The sequence below is a fragment of the Chionomys nivalis genome, chromosome 2 (genome assembly GCF_950005125.1).
Source record: "Chionomys nivalis chromosome 2, mChiNiv1.1, whole genome shotgun sequence".
NCBI classification, from domain to species: domain Eukaryota; kingdom Metazoa; phylum Chordata; class Mammalia; order Rodentia; family Cricetidae; genus Chionomys; species Chionomys nivalis.
Window position 1 is genome coordinate 56,440,958 of NC_080087.1, and position 19,376 is coordinate 56,460,333.

Below are 19,376 nucleotides of genomic sequence, written 5' to 3' on the forward strand. Positions count from 1 at the left end.
AGAAGTGTATTGCCATGGTGCTGACTTGCCGAGTTCACAGGAAAGCTGGGAAAATGGCGTTAGAAACCAGGTGGGCACAAGGAGGCCACATACCAGGGAAATGGTCAGAGCCATGCCAGAGGAATGTGAGGCCGGCAGTCCACCCAGCTTCATCAACCACTAGCCCTAGGTTCACGCTGCCACCGTCGTCACGGAAAGTGGCTTCCCAACATTTTCCGTGTCTTTACAATACTTCCTGAGCCCCAGGTCCCAGGAGTACTTGTCCAGAATATCTAGGCCACATGTCCACAACCTTTCCGTCCCGGGGTGGGAGGAGGGAGAATCTGGGCCCTGCATGCTCTAGCAATGCTAGTGAAATCCACTGGGATGTTGCCCAGATAGGAAGGATGGTCAGGTGTTAAACAGGGTGGGGAAATCCAGCAGATCCTAAAATGATGATTTACTATCCCTGCTGAAGCACGGAGATTTCATCCAGAAGGAAGACAGTTCAACAGAGCATTTCAGACTACAACATAATCCGTTTTGCTTTTGGGTGCGGTGGGTGGAGCCATGCCAAAGCAAGCTGGTGGCAGGCAGGTGTCTGGAAAGCGCTGTGGTGACATGTGCTAGGAACAATGAAGCGTGAATTAATGGTGGCACTGGCAACGGAGGATCTAGAGTCCTGAGAAAAGACTGAGTGTTTTTCAGGGCGGATTTCTCATGTTGATCCAAGCCGAGGATCTTGTCTATTTCCAGGCTGAAGTGCCCTGCTAGTCGTGTATGTTTGTGTGTTTGGCTCCTGGTGCCTGGACGGTACTTTGTGTCACGTTCATCTGTCATGAACACTTTCAGAATTATTTTGGTTTTTACTTGTGGTTGCTATTTTAAAAGTAGGGTCTAGAGCTGGAGAGATGGCCCAGAGGTTAAGAGCACTGGCTGCTCTTCTAGAGGTCCTGAGTTTCAGTTCCCCGCAACCACATGATGGCTCACAACCATCTGTAATGAGATCTGGCACCTTCTTCAGAACTGCAGGCATACATGGAGGCAGAATGTTGTATACATAATAAATAAATAAATCTAAAAAAATAAATAAAGTAGGGACTATATGTAGCCCAGGCTAGCCATAAACTAGGGATCTCCCTGCCTCTCTTGAGCCGAGATTAGAAGTGTGTTCCACCATGAGCATTCAGAACTATCTGCTCCTAGCCGCCACGAAAAAAAAAATCGATTGAGGGCCGGAGAGATGGCTCAGAGGTTAAGAGCACTGACTGCTCTTCTAGTGGTCCTGAGTTCAATTCCCAGCAACCACATGGTGGCTCACAATCATCTGTAATGAGGTCTGGTGCCCTCTTCTGGCCTGCAGGCACACAGACAGAATATTGTATACATAATAAATAAACAGAAAATCGATTGATGCACAGGGAGGTTAATTACACCCAAATAGACTCTAATTCATTTCCCCAGTGAATCTCCCTCCCGAGCCTATGAGGTTTATTAGATTATGCCTCCTGTTCTTTAGCCTTAGAACTCTCTTATAGTTTAGAACTTGTAGTACAGAAACTAAGAGGGCCAAACAAATTAATTAGCGGGCACATGGAAATCCTGCATCATTGCCTGTGAGCCCAGCCCTCATGAGGCTGAGGCAGGAAAATTCCCATGAGTTCAAGGTCAGCCTGGGCTATGGCTATGCAATGAGTTCCTGACCAACCTGGATTGGACAGTGAGCCACTGTCTAGAAAAAGAAGAGCAAACTTTAGTTATACTTAGTAGGCTTGTAATGCTTCCCTGCCAGATGCTAGACAGCGCAAGTATTAGTTCAATCTTTTAACTAAAAACTTAAAAAGCTTGGAGTGACATAACATAATAACACTTAAAATATCATGTGTTTTCTGGATTTTTTGATGAAGAAAGGAGGCAAATTAACATACTGCTTTGAGTTGGTATTCCATGTATGACAGTCGTGTCCAAAGTCTGAAACACACCCCATTACATGTACCGTGGTCCCTAAGCTAAGGAGATAAGGACTAGCGTATTTATTTTGGCTGTCTTTCTGTTTTGTATTGTTTTGAAACAAGGTCTTAGTAGCCTGAATAGGCTGGCCTTGGACTCACAGCAATTCCCCTGCCTTAGCTTCAGAAGTATTGGGATTACAGACAGGAACCACCATGCCCAACTTTGGATGCCCTTTTATATGGCTGTGCAAAGCCTCCAAAACCTTCATCTCTACCGAGAGGTGCTCCCAGTGACGACACATGAGGACTGCTGAACAGGAGAGGGTGAGCAAAGATAACTGGGAAGCACACCCCCTTCTCTTTCGGGGCCATGGGTGCCAGAACTGTAGTGACAACAGTAGCTGCATTTTCCCCGTGAGAAGGGGTGTGGCTTGGCTCTGAAAATCCAGGACACGCAGTCGCCAGCTCCAGGACACTCACTTGGATCTTTTCCCAGACCTACTCAGAAGAGGAGTGGAGAATCCCTAGTCTGTTTCTGTCCCCAGGGGGCTGCCCCTTGTTTCTTCCACACTGAGCCCTGGAGTCTGAATTCCTAGCTCATGTGTTCCCAGTCCTGCATGAGGTTAGCACTGTTCAAAGCTTTGCTACGGAGAGGTCTATAGTCATTGTGTGGTATGTTATAGATGTTAGACTTGTGATGTGGGTTTTCCCCTTGTGTGTTGTGATTACCTTAATGAATAAAGAACTGCTTCGAGCCTATAGCAAAACAGGGCGGGGCGGAGCAGAGCTAGGCAGGTCATTAATTTTACGGTTACCTATAGGTATGGTGATTAAGATTGTACTTGCTCTTATCTATCTGTTCATATTGCGGTTAAAATCTTATCACTGAAAAGAATGCTTTGTTTTTTAAATATTTCTAAAGCTTACAAAACATTGACCTGCATTATTTTTTTTCTTGATAATTTCAATAGCATGATTTTGTGTTCTTGGACATTTGTATCAATCTTTCTCCAATTGGAAGACTGATTTTTGAGGTAAGAGAATTTTGATGGTTTTTTTTTTCCAAATAAATTTTGAGGCATCTATAATTGATAAAATACTGAGTAATCTCTGAAACCTTCCATCTTTGTTTTGTAGCTATATTGTGATACATGTCCCAAAACATGTAAAAATTTTCAGGTCTTGTGCACGGGAACGGCAGGGTTTTCTGAGAGAGGCGTAAAGCTTCATTACAAAGATTCGATTTTTCATCGAGTAGTCCAGAATGGTTGGATACAAGGAGGAGGTGAGCTGCAAACTTTAATATGACGTCAAAGCAGAGTGCATTAACACCATTCATTTACCTTTATGAATTATAAAGAATTAGGGCCAACCTCCAATTCACAGAGATCCTCCATTTCTTTGTTGGTGTGTTGGTTTTTCGAGACAGGGTCTCACTGTGTAGCCCTGGCTGTCCTGGAACTCACTGTGTAGTCCAGGCTGGCCTGGAACTCACCAAGATCCGCCTGCCTCCTGGGTGCTGAGTCATGGAGTCATGGGTACTGAACCATGCAGTTCATCTGGCTTCTTTTCCATAGGTTCTGGAACCCAACTCAGATACTTATGCTTGCATGGGGAGCACTTCATGGAGTCATCTCCAGCCCAAGAATTCGATATTGATAATAACAGATGTATAATTTAAAGACAGTTATATGTGGTCAAATGATTCATTAACATATAAGTATTTTTTAATCCCTAATAAAAGTTATTTTTTCAGGAACATGGAAAATTAAAAAGTCATAGCGTAAGATGACTTTTTTTTTAAATATAAATCAGAAAGTACTTTTAAAAGTTCAACTAGATACATAAAATACCTAGAATCACATTTTAAGAGGCATGCTAAGGATGGGAATTTGAAAATGGAATGAGGCTGGGCCATGCCTTTAATCCCAGCACCCAGGAGGCAAAAGCAGACAGATCTCTGTGAGTTCAAGGCTAGCTTGGTCTACAGAGTGAGTTTTAGGACAGCCAGGACTATGTAGAGAGATCCTGTCTCCAAAAACAACAGCAACAACAGCAGAGAGAGAGAGAGAGAGAGAGAGAGAGAGAGAGAGAGAGAGAGAGGAAGATGGAGTTCCTCTGTGTCTTGGCAGCCATTCCCAAATAACCACTGAGACTTATTATTACTTACAAATGCTCAGATGATAGCACAGACTTGTTACTAGTTAATTCTTGTATTTTAAATTAACCCGTATTTCTTATATACACTCTGCCACATGGCAATATCTTCTTTCAACATGACACATTCATCTTGCTTCTTTCTGTGCCTCTCCTGAGACTCTGCCCTTCTTCTTCCCAGGGTCCTCTCAGTTCGATTGTCCACCTAGCCTCTACCTGTCCAGCTATTGGCCAGCCAGCTTTTTTATTAACCAGTGAGAGTAATACATATTTATAGCGTACAAAGTTTGTTCCTCAGGATTTCTCCCCTCTGTCTAATTAAAAAGGAAGGCTTTAACTTTGACATAGTGAAACCATGTGTAGCAGAACAGCTATGATGTAAGAATTACAGTCACAATATCCAGTCCATTTGTATTTGTCAAGTTTAGAGAAAATTCCCTATTATTTATCTTATCCTTGTGAGTCTAAAGTTTTATAACTAGTTTATGTTTTATTATAACTAAAGAAAATGCTAACTATGACTATCTAGTCTTCAACTCTGCCACAGACCCCAGAAGGGTGAACTGCTAACTAGCAATGGGGACATCTCGCTTCCTGAACAGACACCAAAGTTCTTCTGTAATGTTGGGCATCTATCTCTGGCCTAAAGGCCTAGCATATCTGACAAACTTTTTCTGAGAAGCAGGGAATTTTGAAGGACCTTGACTTGGCAATGTTTGACAGTCACTTTCTTTTGCATTCTGCTGGTCTAGTTTGGACAGTTTACTGTCAGCAATTGAGGTAAGGACAGTTTCTCTGCCCAGATGTCTAGCTTTTGCCATAAAGAAAACAAACTCCATATGGAGGTTCTTTGATGACCATCATCTTTTGAAGTAAATTGGTACTGTCAAGAACAGACATGTCTCATTGTCACGAATAGCCTTAGGTTATTAAAGATATTAAATGCCATATTCTGTAGGCCTTTGAAGTGTTTGAAGACCATCTATCTATCTAAATACATCTGTGTATGACCTTGAAAACATACCTAACATGACTGTATGTTTGACTATTTTAGATGGCTATTAATATGCGTTTCCTAATTATACATTACATATTTAAATGAGCTGCATAAACATAATACCCCAAACAAGAGTAGAAACATTCATATAGTATAACAAAATTAACTTTAAATTTGTATCACTAAATCAAAATCCATACCAATGTAAAATATTTTGAGATTAATGGTTGCTTTTTTCATTAAATTAGGTTCAAAAATCTACCATTTCTATATCAGAGACAACAAAAGAGCATGTAATAGAAGTAATAAAAAGCCAGGCAGTGGTGGCACATATCTTTAATCCCAGTACTCGGGATGCAGAGGCAGGTGGATCTCTGTGAGTTCGAGACCAGCCTGGTCTACAAGAGCTAGTTCCAGGACAGGCTCCAAAGCTACAGAGAAACCCTGTCTCGGAAAACCAAAAATAAATAAATAAATAAATAAATAAATAAATAAATAAATAAAGTTTGAAGACAGATGCTGCCAGTGATGGGAGGAAGGGAGTGGGGGAAGAAGTGGGAGAGAGAGACAGACAGATAGACACTTCAATCAGTCAAAGTAATAAAAATTTGAAGATAACAGCTGCCTAGTGATGGTTACTCCCAGGGACTGAGTTTCAGTTGCTACATTTTGTTTCTCAATTTCCTCAGAACAAGACTTGGGAGAAGTAGGTCACAGTATCTATTGAAGTTGCTTTTCTGTATATCTAAGATTTCCAGATGGCAAAGTGTGCAGGTATTGAATCTCGTTTCAGACAGTGAGACAAGAAAACTAAGTAAGATAAGAATACACTTTATCTTGGGCTAGCTTTAGTCTCCTAGATAGCCGGTTCCTTGCTCACATCTATGTAACAAATTAAAACCTTTCAAAATTTATTAATTTAGTAGACTACCAGCTTCCACCACCCCAAGGCTAAGAAAGTCAACAGACAGTCTCTGAGGCCTAGAGGAGAAATTCTCCCATCTTGCTGTAACTGCCTCTCTGATGTGTCCACCAACGTATTTTTAAATGCCTTGATTTGTAACTTTTTTTTTTCTGTTACTATAAATTTTCTTGAAACTGCTTCCATATTGGAACATGGAACCTAGGATGGCCTAGTTCTATGTTTCCTGGGGACATGCTCATTCAAATTTGGATCCACAATAAAGTATGTTAACCCCTTTGAGGTGATAACTTTGCTTTGGGGGGTTATTTTGTCTTCTGCATCAACAGGAATAGTATGATGATGCTCCATCCACTATTCCAAGTAACTTCTCTCTGTGTGCTCCTGTTGGGTCAGATCCTGATTTTTTCTAAAGCACACCCTTCCTACTAGCTTGCCTACACTTGAATAAGACAGCTCAGCTCAGTCTTCCAGCCGGCATTTATTGAGCACTGTACAGAGGAGAGGGTGGAGCCGAGGGCTAAAGGAAGTAGAGTGTACTGTGAGGGACACAGAAGGCACGCCTGTTTACCCAGGTGTGGGTAGATATAAAAGAACTTGTGTCTGGAGTCTTTATAGTGGGAACATTGCCAAAGCCAAAGTATACAGTTCCTATAAACACCAAAAGCAAATAAATAAAAACCCTCTTATTATCGCAAAAGGAATTTCCTTTTCAAAACAATGTTTAAATAAGTTAGTTATTATTATGGCTAACGATGTTTTTTACAGTGCAGGTTGTCAAATTCAGGGTCTTGTACATACTGTGCAAGCTTGCCAATTAGGGAAGGGTGACTGGAGTGAGCTCCAGGATCCACGGACCACCAGCATGTGCCACCCTGCCAGCTTTCCATGTGGATGCTGGGCATCAAACTCAGGTCTTCATGGTCGCACACAAAACTCTACCATATGAGCTGCCTCCCCAGCATCCGGAGCATCATTTTCATTCATGTTTAATAAGAACTTCTTCCGGTTCATCTTCTCAGTTTATTCTCCCCACTCCTCTGAAAAGTGAAGTATGGAATATCTTAGATAGGGTTCCTATTGCTGCAAAGAGACACCATGAATGTGGTAACTCTTCTAAAGGAAAACATTTAATTGGGTGCCTTGCAGTTTTAGAGATTTAATCTGTTATCATCATGGCAGGACATGGCGGCATGCAGGCAGACATGGTGCTGGAGAGGTAGCTGAGAGTGGAGAAGGAGCTACATCTTGATCCCACAGGCAACAGGAAGTGGTCTGAGACACTGGGTATGGCTCCAAGCCCACCTCCATAGTGACACACTTCCTCCAGCAAAGCCACACCTCCTAATAGTGCCAATTACATTCAAGCTGACACAGGAAATGACCTGTGAAGGGAAGGGATTTGTGTAAGCATCTTCTTTAAATTGTGGTCGTAATGATAATTTAACATTTCCCAAAGGTTTTACATTATAACCTGTTTGTTGCCTCAGAGAGTTATGACAACAGAGTGAATTTCTAAAAGTAAAAATGATTGCATGATACAGTGAAGTGATTGTAGCAATGTTTTCAGCCGGGCAGCTTACTCTAGACTGATGTAAGATGGAAACAGTCAGGATTAAAGGCACCTTCTTCCCTTGGCCATCACTGTGTTCTCATCTGGTTGTTGTTATTTCTCAGATATAGTACAGGGAAGAGGAGATGACGGGGAGTCTATTTATGGACCAATATTTGAAGGTAGGTATCTTTCAAGTTTGGCTGTCGTATAGCAGCCGATTATCCAAATTTAAACAGATTCAAATGAGACAATTTGTGATCATATTTAGTAGAAATGAAAGTTCAAAATGGTGTTATCCTTCAAACTGCAGATGTTTTTTTAAAGTGGAGCTTTGTCCTTACTTGATTAAAGACTGAGTGGTATTCTAAAACAAAGCAAAACAAAATAAAATCACTGGGATTGCAGGTGTAATTCAGTTGGCAGAGTGTTTGCTTGCCTAGCATGTATGAAACCCTCGGTTGGATCTCCCAGATCACCTCATATGGTGGATCATGCTTGTAATCCCAGCACTGAGGAGGTAGAAAAAAGGTTATCAGGAGTTCAAAGCCATCCTCAGATATGTAGTGAGTTTGATGCTAACTGGGCTACATGAGACATCTCAAGCAGCCAACTGCTTAGGCCAGTCCACAGCAACTTTGTACACACATTTATTTGCGTATTTCTTTAGGATAAATTCCAAGGTATTAGTTAGTTCCTCTTGTTCTACCAGATTGCAGGAATGCTATTAAAGATTACAAGAGTCATGGCAAAATGCCAACAGAACCAGTTTGGAAAGGCTGTCCCTGATCAAAGATGTGGTAATTTGACCTCCATATAAAAATAGTAATTGCAGTTGGTTGGAAACCAACATATATTTTAAACCCACAAGTTCATAATGATACTGTGTTATAAATAAAGTCTAACTGGTACCCTTGGAGAAATGATAGAAAAAAGAATTCATTGTCTTGGAGCTGGAGAGATGGCTCAGGGTTTAAGAGTGCACGCTGCTTTTAGCAGGGATCTGAGCTTGGTCCCCAGCCCTCTCATCAGGCAGCTCCAGTTCCAGCGGATCCAGTGCCCTCTTCTGGACTGCATGGGCACCTACATACATATGCACATATACATCCTACCCATGTAAATAAAAATAAATCTTTTTTAAAAACTGTTATCATGAAAACTGAGGTATTTAATCGAGCATGTATTTGGCCTTCTCTGTATGAGATATATAAATCTGTATGAGATATATAAATCTGTAGATAGAGAAGTAGCTCAACTAGGTATGATGGCACCTGCCTTTAATCCCAGAACACAGGAGGCTGAAACAGGCAAGTTTCTGTGAGTTGGAGACCAGCCTGTTCTACATAGTGAGTTCCAGGACAGCTAGAGCTATACAGCGAGATCCTGTCTCAAAAATATCAAGATGGATGGATGGATGGATGGATGGATGGATCATCCTTTTTTATAAAAATATTCCAGAGGTTAGAGAGATGGCTCAGTGGGTAAGGGCACCTATTGCCCAAGCATGAAGACCTGAATTTGGTTTCCAGTGGCACGGAAAGGCTGGGCATGGTTGCATGAGCCTGTACCATGTGTGTGTCCAGTGGGAGGGTACTGGGCTGTGGCCACCAGCCCAGCTCCAGGTCCACGAAGGGATCGAAGGGAAGAATGGTGGAACAGGACACCAGGTATCTCCCTCTGCCCTGATCCTAGGCACTGTCCTATCGCTGGGAAGACACACCATGACCATAGAAACTCTCGTAGAAGACCTTTCCACAGTTTTTGGAGGGTTAGTCCATTGTCATCATGCTGGGGATCATGGTGGGGAAGTAGCTGAGAATGACATCCAGAGCTTTAGGCAGAAGGCAGAGAAACACTGGGGCTGACACAGGTTTTTGAAACCTGAAATCCCACTCCCAGCAACGCACCTATTCCTACAAGGCAACACCAACCAATCTCCTAACAGTCCACCAATCAATGACTGAGCATCTAAACATATGAGTCTGTGGGGGCATTTTTCACTCAAGCCTCCACAGTCCTATACAAGCATGTGCACAGGTTCTGGCACCTGCACATATCACCTGCACATGTGTGTATATACCACATACACAAATACACATATACACAATCCAATTAATAAATGAAAAGGAAATAATACTGTAGGAGAGCAACTACTCTCCTGGCCGCAATGAAACATGGGTGGAGGCCCTTGTTGCATCAGCCCCTCTTAACATCACAGAGACAAAGACAGCAGAAATTCCGTGATGTGGGAGGTCCTTCTGTATATGTGTCGCTTTTATTGGTCAATGAATAAAGAATGTGTCTTGGCCTGTGATAGGGCAAAGTAGAGCTAGGCAGGGGCTAGGGGGGTGGGAGGGAACTAACCTGAATGCTGGGAGAAAGAAGGTGGAGCCAGGGAGAAGCCAATAAGCTAATAGGCCAAGCAGTTAATTAATACAGAAATTAATACAGTTTCTGTGTGACTATTTTGGGGCTGAGCAGCCAGGAACGAACAAGTGGCCTTCTGCTATAATTCTGGGCCTCTGTTGAAAGAGTGCACCAAGGGGTGGGAAAGCCTCTGCATCCAGCTGCAGTCAGTGCCATCACAGCGTGACGTATTTCAAAGAAATCTCCTTATTGGGGCTGTTGCAATGTTGTCTTGGCAGGCCTTTCTCTGGGTTTAGCCCTTGGGAGGCAGAGACAAGGGATCATAGGGCAAGGTGGACAGCTAGATTCACAAATCAGTAAGCTCTGATCTCTGTAAATAAAGTGGGGGTGCAATTGATGAAGACACTTGCCATCAACCCTGGCCTCTGCACACAATCTCACACAACTACTATTATAAATATAGGACTTTACCTGAAAAGACTGAGTGTGTCGAGGTGGGTCCATGAAGAGTTTTGTAGGTCGGACAGGCTTGAAATTGCAGTCCTCTTTCCTTAGCCTGACGCCCAGCTATGTAGGTGACTATGTATTAACTAACTATGCTAGCATGGAACCCAATGCTCACACATGCTAGGTAGGTGCTTTGACTCTGAGCTAAATCCCCGAGCCAGAACCTCATAGTCAGTGAGTACCCTCATTGACTTTACCACCCACCACCTGTTCTAGTGCATTTGAACTTGGAGGCTGTTGTTAGGTTTCTGTGACAAAACACCCACGAAAGCAATTTAGGCAGTGGGAGGCTTGTTTCGGCTCACAGTGTGAGGGTGCAGTCCATCATGGCGGGGAAGGCATGGCGGCAGGAGTTTGATGCAACAGATCTCATCCGGTCAGGAAGCAGAGAGAGATGAATGCTGATGCTCAGTTCATGTCTTCCTTTTCCAGTCATTGGGTGGTGCAGCCACAGTCAGAGTGACTGTTCCCTCTTCAGTTAGACCTTTCAGAAACCTCAGGGATACCCCCTCCAGGATTCAAAATCCTTTCAAGTTGGCAACCAAGATTCATTGTCACAGAAAAACATCTGGGGGTGATACTTCTGAAAATGGTGGCCTCATCATCAATACTGTGTTCTTCCCACATATAACCTTACACACTTGCATTTACACCCCCCCCAAACCATCCTTTCCCTCACAAGTCAACCCATAGGAGGCTGGAGATGAAAACGTATTTGAATATGAGTGAGAATAAGCACAGATTACTATCTTCATCATCAATGTTGAGGAGCACAGCTGAGCCAGTTAAGGTGACAGAGTCCTGCTCACACAGGACAGGAAGCACCTGTAACCTGTAGAGACTCCACAGTCGATGTCTATGTAAGATGCTGGGGGGAGGGCCAGACCCACACAGGCATGAGAACGGTGTTTATCATGTTCACACTGGTTGGATGGATGAGGGTACACTGCAAGCAGCACAGGAAGCCCGCTGTCCTTCACTGGAAGCAATGCATATCCTGAGGACGCGTGCTTCTAGCTACAATAAAGACAAATGAGCTAAATGCTCAACAGTTCTAGTAAGATTTTACAATTTTAAAAAAGTTTGTTTAAATATTTGAAAGTAATCAGAAGTTCTAGTAAGATTTTACAACTTTAAAAAAGTTTGTTTAAATATTTGAAAGTAATCAAAACTAATAGAAATGTCTACAGTTTTTGCAGTACACCGGCAAGGGCCGTGAAACCTCTTACCAAGTTCCCTTGCTCTTTAAATGCCATAACTGTTGGAAACGATGCTTCGGTGACCTACGATTATTCTTTCCTAGATGAAAACTTTTCAATTCCTCATAATAAAAGAGGAGTTCTTGGAATGGTCAATAGAGGTCATCACACCAATGGCTCACAATTCTACGTCACACTGCAAGCAGCTCCCTATCTGGATAGAAAGTACGTGGCTTTCGGGTATGTACATGATATAGGTTTTCCTGTGTAGGCTTCACACATATAGTGTTGCATGATGATTGTACATAGTCTGGTTAGCCACAGATAGAACTGAACAACACAAAATAATAGACGCATCTAACAATAAATAGTTATAACAGACTTGTTATCCATAAAAAAAGGAAATTAGGACTGGCAAGATTACTCATTGGGTAAAGGTGCTTGTCGCACATTCTGATGATTATGAGTCAATTCCTGGAACCCACATAAAGGTTCCATAAGAATTGTCCTCTGACTTCAACACATGTGCTATGGCATGCACACCACACTCATACATCACATAATAATAATAATAATAATAATAATAACAATAATAATAAATTTTAAATAAGAAATTAAACACAGCTATTGTAATGTTCCTATCTGTCTATCACTTGGTATGTCTATATGTACCTACCTACTCACTTATCTGTGATCTTCAGTCTCCAGATCAATATCAATTCTTATGACTACTCATACTATAGTGCTTACTAATATAGATATGGTTCCATGCAGAAGTGAGAAGTTTATGCCATCTCACTTCTGTGAGATTCTCTACCTCAGTAGTGATCATTAGACTATTAGCAAGCAGCTCATTAGTCTGTGGACCACAGAGTCAGTGGATGCACTTTTCATCACTCAGTGCTTTGTTCCATGCTCCGTTCCTGATGAGCCCATAAGGGAAGCCAGCAGCCTGTCTTGCCCGCGGTGACGCATAGACCATTTCTAAATATTCGTTAGGTTGTTTCAGTCCCTCCAGAGGGTCATTTATTGCCTCTGCAACTCACCAAGGGCTTTCATATCACTGTTCATTTCAACCACAATAGTTCCCTTAGTTTAATGCTTTCTGTGATACTTCCAGGTTGGGGAGAGTAGGAAATTAATTTTCTTACACAGACAGCCTTAATGAGATGACTTTTCATAGGTTTAGAACTTAATGAGTTGCTTCCAGTTTTCCTCCAAGTTATAAAGTAATCTGAGTTTTTTTGTCTGTAAATATTTTTTGTTTGTGAAAATGGATATTCTCTCTCTCTCTCTCTCTCTCGTGTGTGTGTGTGTGTGTTACAGGATCTCACTATGTAGCCCTGGCTGTCCTGGAACTCACTCTGCAGACTAGGCTGGCCTCAAACTCAGAGATCCTCCTGCCTCTGCCACCCCAGTTCAAGAATTAAAGGCATGAGCTGAAAATGCATTCTTGTATTAATTTTAGATAACACTAGCTCTTCTCGGATCATCTGAATATCCTCTGCCACCTTGCTGACAGTCTCTACCCTCCCTACCAATGCCTTGTGAATTTATTAAAGCCGCCTTTCTCAGACACAGACGTGGCTACAGCGAACCCTCAGCGCCCCACCACCACCTCCCGCAGACACACACACATCACACAGTCAGTCAGCCTTCCGCACCGCTCCCTCTCCTGCCCTACACCGTTTCCAGCCATCATCTTTGCTTTCTGTGATTCATTCAATATAATTTTACTGGGCACCTGTCATCTGTCATTACTGATGTTTAGAGTGGAGAGAGGGTGGCAGGACACAGCCTTGCTCTTCAGAGACCTTAGATCTCACCAAGAAAGGCGGATAAAAACAAAGGACTTCATCAAAACCAGAGAGATATATAAAGCAAAGCCTGCAAGTGGTTACTGGGAAGGCTGGAAGTGGGACTGAGATGATCCCTCTCCCCAGTTCCTCAAGGAAGAGCAAACTGGGATCTTCACGTGTTTTCAGTGAATGATTTCGTGGCTGTTCTTGGGGAAGTCTTTTTGTTGTCGTCACCACTCTGGCCGCAGGGAGGCAGTGTATCACTTTTATTGTTTCAGCTCAAGCATAGTCTCAGCCCAACCCTGAGCTCTACTACCCCAGTTTCAGTCAGGTTGGAATGTCTAAACAGGACCCCACAGAATGTTTAGGGAGCTGGAGAGAGATAACAGCAAAACAGACAGTTCAGTTACGGCGGATGAAATAGAGCTTCCTGCCCAGGTGAAGCTGCTGCTGCCCTGGGATCTTCTGGGCATTTCTGCTTCTGCAAGCCCAAGTGTGGTCAGCAAGGCCTGGAGACACAGAGGTCTCCTGCCTACCTGAAGGCTCCTCTTTCCAAGTTCTAAAGTAGAAGCTGCTAGGGATGCTTATCAGCAGAGACTGCAGCAGTCCACAGCATGGCCTTGCCCAGTGTTCCTCATGGGGAAAGATTATAAAAATGCAAGTTTGTGCCGGGCGGTGGTGGCATTCACCTTTAATCGCAGCACTCTGGAGGCAGAGACAGGCAGATCTCTGAGTTTGAGACCAGCCTGGTCTACAGATCAAGTTTCAGGGCAGCAAGAGCAAAGCTACACAAAAACTCTGTTTCAAAAACCAACCAACCAAACAAACAAACAAACAAACAAACAAACAAACAGATCTTTGGACTGGAAAGATGGCTCAGTGGTTAAGAGCACTGGCTGTTCTTCCAGAGGACCCAGGTTCAATTCCCAGCAGTCACATTGCAGCTTACAACTGTCTATAACTCCAGTTCCAGGCGATCTAACATCTTCACACAGACAAATGTGCACATAAAATAAAAATAAATTAATATATATTAAAATGCAAGCTTGTAAGATTGCCATCCATGCATACACATGGAAGAAGTTTGAGGGAGTTTGCGCTGGGGACGGTGGGAGGAGAATTTCATTTTCAGGGGGTCTTAAGGTGGGAAGGAACTGCGGGAGGCTTTGTGAGAATGTGAACCAGGTAGCTAAAGTGAAGTAGAAGTTAGCCAGATAGAGGAAGGGAAAAATTACAATTAATCAAATCAGTTTCAAAAGCATAAGGCACTCTTCCAGGGCCCTAAGGAACAAGAGAGAAGCATGTCTACAGCTCAGCTGGTCCAGCAAGAGTGCGAAGCCCAAGGGAGAATAGAGACAGGCTGGAGAAAGGGGAGGGACAAGGACCACTGGGCCAGAGGTGCCATGCGTGCTTCAGGGTATGGTCTTCTTACAAAGACGATGAGGAACTGTGGGAGAGCTTTTAATTGTAAGCTACTTGAGCAGCTTATTGGGCAAGATTGCTGTAGAAGTCAGGAGTAAGCTGGGAAAGAATAAAAAAGTCCACTCAGGAAGTCTCGTCATGGTAGGTACAGATGAAGCTTTATTTACGGCACTGGCAGGATAGGCAAGCTGGGAGGGAGTGGGCAAATGCCAGTGATGAATAAGTCACATTTGTGGAGCTTGGTGACTCTAAAGACGCTGAAGGTAAGAGCATAGCAGGGTCCCAGTTGGTGTTTTACAACAGGATGTTCTGTAAGGTGGAAATCTAAGTCTCCACTGCCCTAAACTGCAGCGGCCACAAGACACCCATGGCCATTGAACACTTGAAATGTGACAGTGCAACCAAGGAAACATAATTCGATTCTGAAAGCTTTAGATTTTGAATGTGGTGTGTGTGTGTGTGTGTGTGTGTGTGTGTGTGTGTTTGTATATGCCTGCTAAGACCAGAAGAGAACACTGGATCACTGGCACTGGAGTTAGAAATAGTGGTGAGCCATCCAATGAGGGCATTGAACTCTGGTTTTCTGGAAGAGCAAGTGCTTTTAACCAGACAATCACGGCAAGGGAAGATAGGTAAATTGGGATGTCAACAAAATAAAAACTTGTGCACCAGAGGGCATCATCAAAAAGTAGAAACACAACTACTTGTGGGGAAGAATAGAAAATAGACCCTTATCAGGAGTGAGGAGCCAGCCTAGCAGGTAGAGTGCTTGCTTTGTGGTCATGAGGCTCTGGGGTTCATCTCCAGCACCCCAGCACAACCTTGAGAAAAGACCTAGGTGGGATATATGCACCCTTTTTCTTTTTTACTTTTCTTTCTTTCTTTCTGTAGACCAGAAATCCACAGAAATCCACTTGCCTCTGCCTCCCGAGTTCTGGGATTAAAGGTGTGCACCACCACTGCCTGGCTGCACTTTACTTTTTGAGATGCCGGTACTCATTGAACCCGGGGCTCATCAGTTTGGCTTAGGCTGCCTGCGGCCAAAGGACTGCAGGATCTGCTTGTCTCTCCCCATCACCAGCCCGACACTGGGGGTTACAATGTGTTCCACTGTATCTGGCTTAGGTGGGCATTAGGGTTCCTCACCTAAGACACTTCATACAAGATGACAATCTTGACAGCTTTCATATTGCTACCTTTTAGCCAAAAACATCAGAAGTTGAGCATCACTTCTCTGGTGTTCTAGCTCATAGCCAGTCTGTGCCTGCAGAGGTCCAGACTAATGTGGGCTTGTGTGCTTATTCATGTACCTAATTGGTGGTAGTTGGGTGCCAGGCTTTGAGCAAAAGTGTGCCTCTGCCCTTAAGGGAGAACCAGAAGTTAACAAATGAATGGATGAATGAATAAATGAATAAAAGACTTTGGGGTTAGTGAAGAGACTTGGTGGGTAAAAGCACTTGCCGCACAAGTCAGATGACCTGGAACCCCATGGTGGAAGGAGAGAATAAAGTTGTCTTTTCACCTGTACACCTCTGCACACCCACACTCACATAGACCTTCCCTGACCCCCACAGATACAGACACAGAGTAGTAAATTTAAGAAAAATATCCCATCCCTGTAAACCCCCCCCCAGTGGTGAGGGGGGACTTACCATAAGTCCCGACCCTGGAAACCTTTCCCAAGAAACAGTCTAGAGTTGAGAGCTGGTAGGCCAGGAGATAGCTAGGCAAAGGGAAAGGGGACAGCTATGGCAGGAAGGTAGTACCACATCCTGAAAGTACAGGAGGCCGTCCTGTGTGGAGCAGAGCAAGACATCCCTGCGGGGCAGTGGGAGGCAGAACAGGCAGACATTAGGGGGCCGCAGGAGGACAGTGAGGAAGAGTTGAGAACAGGGAGGTGACATCAGGCTTGCATTTCTGATGGCTCCCTCCTGACTGCAGTGAGGAGGAAGACTGCCAGCAGGGTGGACAGGTGCCAGAGCAGATGCAGAGATGCTGGCTAAAAGCTGCAGCAGCAAGCAGCTTCAAGGCCTGAGGGACCACTGCCCGAATAGTGGTGCTGGGCACACAGGCAGCAAAGTGGGCACTCGTAGAGCCAGTTCGCATAGTTACAATTACAGTTAACTTGTATTAGCCTTCACTGTGTTGGGTAGTACTCCATTTGTGAATGTACACTAAACATGAAAATCCAAGACTGATCATATGTTATTCCCTCCTGTGCAGGCAACTAATCGAAGGAACCGAAGTTCTTAGACAACTGGAATTAGTCCCAACAGAGAATGAAAGACCAACGCTTCTCTGCAGTATTGCAGACAGTGGAATTCTTTATACCTGATTTTCACATCGGTCAGATTTTCCGCCATGATTTATTACTGTGCATTTGATCAGCTGTTTCTGTATTTAATTAAATGGTGCTTGATAACGTTGATTCCAAGACTGTAGCAGACACAATAGGTTGGTTCGTCTAACAGTCATTCCCCCTTTCCTCTCCTGCCTCCACCACAAAGAGACTTTTAAAACAAAATACTCAATTTCCCAGGTCCCTTTACAACTGGAAAGGCCATTTGAGAGTCTGTGGTTAGTGGGTCACTGGAATGCCAGTGATCTTGTTCTCACCCCTTCATCATGTCTTGAATACAGATAGGCTGGGAGCCAAGAGAACTGCTGGGCTGTCAGCCCCACCTCACCACCATGACCTCCTCCTTCTGGAATTTTTACTACTTAAGACAAATAGAACTCTGATTCTATTCCTGTGGTTCTTTGGTTACTTGTGGCCCCAAATGTTATTAACCTATCTATGTACCTAGAGAGTTTTTAGTCTAAAGCATTTGTAAATGAATTATACTGTTTGTAACTACATTCCTACCATGATAAACTTGGTCAATAACTGACACAATAGAAAACCACAGCTTAGTGTGGTTATATTGCTTATGCATAGCATGCAGGAAGGACACATGGATTTGGATGTTGTAAACACAATCCATGTCACTGAGCTATTCCAACCATATGAAAATCAAGAGCTTTGATTGAACCTTGTGGTGACTGATCCCAGTGACATTGCTGGAGTTCTCTCTGTCCTATCAGCTGCTCCATCGGAAGGTCCCTAAGGCTACCTCACTTGAAGGGAAAGCTTCTTAAAAATAGATCAGCAGGCCCTGTCCTGAGTCACAGTCTGCAAGAGGTAGAATCTCAAGATGGAAGGAGTCTTAATTTAGTTCTTTCTTACTTGGACAGCTGAGCACCAGTCATCTGGGAACCACAATGTGACAGAATTATCTGACTTCAGCACCCCCGGCGACTCTTACTGGTGACCCTCAACTCCGACCACTACCTCTGTGCTTGTGCCTCTCTCCCACTTTCCTGACTTTCTAACCCCGCTCCAAAGGTGACTGTCTCCAAGGATGAGCTCCCCTTAAACCAATTCTGAAAGAGACAAGCTGTAAATTGGGGCTTGCCAAATGTAGGCATAGTATTTATTTTGAGATGGTTACAGATTCACATGAACTTGCAAAAGTAGTGCAAAGAAGTCTTGTGTACCCTTTACCCAGTTTCCACATATAGTACAATATCAAAATAGGCAGCTAACATTGCTGCAAGTGTGTGATGCCATTTCATCATGTGAAGCTTTGTGTCACACGTAATGACGATCCACCACCCCAAAGAACGCCCTCGTTCTACCCCATATTCTTACCCAGCCTGTCTTAGCTCTGTATCATGTATACACCAAATACAAAGCTTTAATGTAGATGAGGAGAAAGAACATGGTCCATGCCACATCACCAACTGACCCAGAGATGACAGTGTTAAGAACATGTGCTCTAGAGCCAGACTACTCAGGTTGGAAACCAGGCTCTGCCCTTTCCTACCTGCACCAACTTGGGCAAAAGCTTCTCTGGACTTTTATTTTCTAATGTAAAAAATAGGTTTTGTTATCCTCGGGGTTGTTGTCTAAGCTCAGTAACTAATAATTGTATAAAGAAGCTAAAAAGAGGCTTGATATGCTGTAAGTGTTCAATGAATGGGTGCTCTATTTGATAGTCAATAAATTACTTATGTATAACCGGTGGGATATGGCCTCTGAATGTGTACTCTGTAAATGTTCTCCAAGACTTATCAACAGCCGCATCAGATGGAGCTTCTTCATCTTCCTAGAGCTCTGGGATATATGAGAATCCAAGATTCTCTTTATTTATTTTAAAATCCTAAAACAGAACCTCACTATGTAGCTCAGGCTAACCTTGAACTCACAACTGTGCTTCCTCAACCTTCCAAGTGCTGGGATTATATGTGTGTGCTGCCATATCTGAATAACTAAGCCCTAAAGTTTCTGTGAAGCCCCCAGACCCTGTCTCTCGACTCTGATCACTGGTGGTGTGGTAACAAGGATCAGGTTTCTAGTGGGAAGCTGTAGCAGTGGGCTCGCATGTTTCCACCCGACTGTGAAAGAACTAGGATGTGCACCTGGTATAGGAAACTGATCCAGTACGGGGCACAGTGGTCCACACCTGTAGTTCCAACACAGA

At 43.5% G+C, this 19,376-nt stretch overlaps 1 protein-coding gene across 3 annotated transcripts in view; it reads left to right on the forward strand.

The window, feature by feature from the left end:
• The window catches only part of Ppil6 (peptidylprolyl isomerase like 6), a 28,181-nt gene extending 9,394 nt beyond the window's left edge, over nt 1-18,787 (forward strand). For 2 of the 3 annotated variants that reach the window (XM_057756010.1, XM_057756021.1), the window contains 5 exons: nt 2,903-2,965; nt 3,069-3,216; nt 7,685-7,741; nt 11,737-11,872; nt 17,077-18,787. In XM_057756010.1, the coding sequence (XP_057611993.1) occupies nt 2,903-2,965; nt 3,069-3,216; nt 7,685-7,741; nt 11,737-11,872; nt 17,077-17,188 (516 nt within the window). In that variant the 3' untranslated portion in view covers nt 17,189-18,787. The remainder of the gene's footprint in view (nt 1-2,902; nt 2,966-3,068; nt 3,217-7,684; nt 7,742-11,736; nt 11,873-17,076) is intronic. The other variant, XM_057756015.1, reaches the window with a different exon arrangement.
• Nucleotides 18,788-19,376: the final 589 nt, after the last annotated feature.